General features: G+C 32.4%; 1 protein-coding gene across 1 annotated transcript in view; it reads right to left on the bottom strand.

The window, feature by feature from the left end:
- The window catches only part of LOC106466863 (drebrin-like protein B), a 46,411-nt gene that overhangs the window by 34,576 nt on the left and 9,121 nt on the right, over positions 1 to 2,714 (bottom strand). The window contains exons 2-3 of the mRNA XM_013927165.2: positions 1,608 to 1,663; positions 873 to 985 (exon numbers count right to left, since the gene is read on the bottom strand). Of these exons, the coding sequence (XP_013782619.1) occupies positions 873 to 985; positions 1,608 to 1,663 (169 nt within the window). The remainder of the gene's footprint in view (positions 1 to 872; positions 986 to 1,607; positions 1,664 to 2,714) is intronic.

The raw sequence follows: 2,714 nt of genomic DNA, 5'->3' as shown, positions 1-2,714 counted from the left end.
TGTGGATTGAGGAGTTCGAAATTAATTACTCCTTTGATTTCCAACCAAATGCAAAGCATCACTTTCTGCGGATGGAGTCGGAAGCGGGTTTTGTCTAGGATTGAGCCATTGCTTTTGGCATTTAATATTTGCATAAAGAATCCATTTTTCATCACCAGTGACAATTCTGTCCAAAAATGGTTCATGTGCATTACGCACTAGAAGAGACAAAGCAATGTTCACACACTGGAAATGATAATAATCAAAGAGTTTGTGAGGCACCCAAGCACCTTCTTTATGGAGTTTTCCCATATTCCCTAGATATTTATGTATTGTTTTACGAGAGACATGCAATTTCAGGGCCATTTCAAGAGTGTTTTGCCTTGGGTTAGACTCAAGAAGTCGGCCTCTGCCATCACAGTTTTTAAGGCTAAAGTCACCTGAACAAAATTTGCTGAACCATCATTAACACTTATGAACGTTCAAAACATTTCCATAAATTTCTTTGATATTCGTTGTGGCTACAGAGGCATTGTTTCCCTTCTTGTATTCAAACAGCATTATATGCTGAATGTGTGTCTCATCGTGTGCCATCACTATAAGGGATTAGAATATACTGAACTTTACACATTATATAGGCTACACTAATGTGACATTTAGGTGGTTTGTTTAACTATTATATGTGATGTACGTTTTTGGGAGTGATTAATGAAAGTGTTCTAAAACGTAACATTAATTTCTTGACGACCTAATAATCTTAAATAAAGGTTACAAGCAGAAAACTAACAATACTATTTTTCAAAAGAATGATATCTCAAAAAATCTTAAGTAATAATTCATGATTCACAACTTCTGACATAGTGCACACTTGTGTTAACAAAACAGAAACTTACCCAGTTAATCAGAACAAACTTTGGCAAACTAGTGTTGGGATCTGTTACTCTACAAAATGCATACATAATTTTCCCACTGTTCAGTTCATCAACAAGCTCTTCTAATCCATCATCTGTAACAAAAACCATACATTTCCCAAAGATTAAAAATAGTCAAGGCAGTAGGGAACAGCTGACTATGCTGCTGCAAGGAAGGCACGTTGTGACAGTTATTTATCAACACAGAAAATATTTCAAGCGTAGAATTAATAAAAACCAATAACCTCAAATTTTGATGAAACCTTTTAGTATTAGGAAAAATTACTTGATAACTTCTAGCGATGAAACACAAAAATCTTCTGACAAGAACTATAATTTGGTAACCAATGGCAATACACACTTTGATTTGGTTTTTATTATTTTGTGTTTATGCCAAAGAAATTACTGATATACTTCAAAATAACATTCTTTTTCAGAAAACAACACAATGAATAGATTTCTATGATTAGATCCTACCTTCTGTCTAGTTTGGTGAAGGACTCCACACAGAGTCCAAAACATCATTTCTTAACCAGAGAGAGAGAAGGCAAAGGCAGTCCTCAGGAAAAAATTAATCACATCAACACACTGCATAAAACTTTCCCTAAGTGAAAAGTTTCACTACAATTGTGTATAGGGGGGAGGGAATGTTTCTTCCAATGACCACACATATAAAATTATATCTAGCCATTACAGATGCACAAGTTATTGACTTACCTCCTTTAGAAACAAGCATAAGGTTGTTGGTTTGTTTTTCATAGCCAAATAATGCCCTGAAGAAAAAATTAAGCATACATGTTAGAACTTAAATCATCAGATTTCATAACCATAATAATAGTTTAAATACATTTTAAGGTAAATGATCATCTTAGAAGGTTCAGTTAAGTTTTATTATTGTAGTTTTAGCTTTTTGAAGATGTTATGGTGAACTTAAACATAAAAAGATTTGCTACTGCTCACTGAAGGATGTCATTTTGAATATTAGTGATAATAAAGAGCTGTGCCAAAAGAACTAAAGAAATTCAAACATAAGGATGATGCTGGTCAGTTTAATTTACTAATGCTGCTGCAGAATTGCAACAGAAGATCAAAGCAAATTCAAACTGATTATCAAGCCTATTGCTTCTTTCTAGGTGACCTATGATGATCGCTAAATCAACAGTTTCATCACAGTCTGACATAACAAACTGAAATCCTTAGCATTTCTTGCCAAAAATTGACTGCATTCAACATTATGTTTTTTTTAACAACTTCCAGGTTTTTAAAATACTAGTGGATTTGATATCCCAAAATACAATTGAGTAAAATAATCTATAAAATTCCTAGCTATAATATTTTTCCCCTCAAAAAAGTGGCTTTCCATTGTTAAAACACAAACTGTCGAAGAAATGCATTTTTGTTCAGTTAGGTCGATTAACTCTTTCAGCACAGGCTCAGTCCCTGGGATCAACATTGTAACCATTTAGTGCTTGTTATAGTTTTCATGCTATAACTTTTAAATTAGTAAGCATATGTTCACAAAATTTGGCAGATTATCAGTAAACATTAAAAGGCTTTCATATGCAAAATATCAAATTTTTCTATTCAGTCTTAAGGTTTTTTAAGCAATGTTTTTCTCATGCCTTTTTCTTTTCACATGTTGCCTATCCAACATGCAAAGTAATTTTCATTTTAAGATTAAAAATACTTTTATGCATCAGAAAATTTTCAAATCTCACATGCAAAATCTTTATAATGTCCAGATAGTTATCAAACATTTCTTAAAATAAAACTTTATATTTCATCTGTTATTTTCACTAATGAATCTCTGTATAGGTCTTTTTT

The sequence above is a fragment of the Limulus polyphemus genome, unplaced genomic scaffold, assembly GCF_000517525.1.
Source record: "Limulus polyphemus unplaced genomic scaffold, Limulus_polyphemus-2.1.2 Scaffold2403, whole genome shotgun sequence".
Taxonomy (NCBI): Eukaryota; Metazoa; Arthropoda; class Merostomata; order Xiphosura; family Limulidae; genus Limulus; species Limulus polyphemus.
This window is presented reverse-complemented; position numbering and strand designations above follow the sequence as displayed.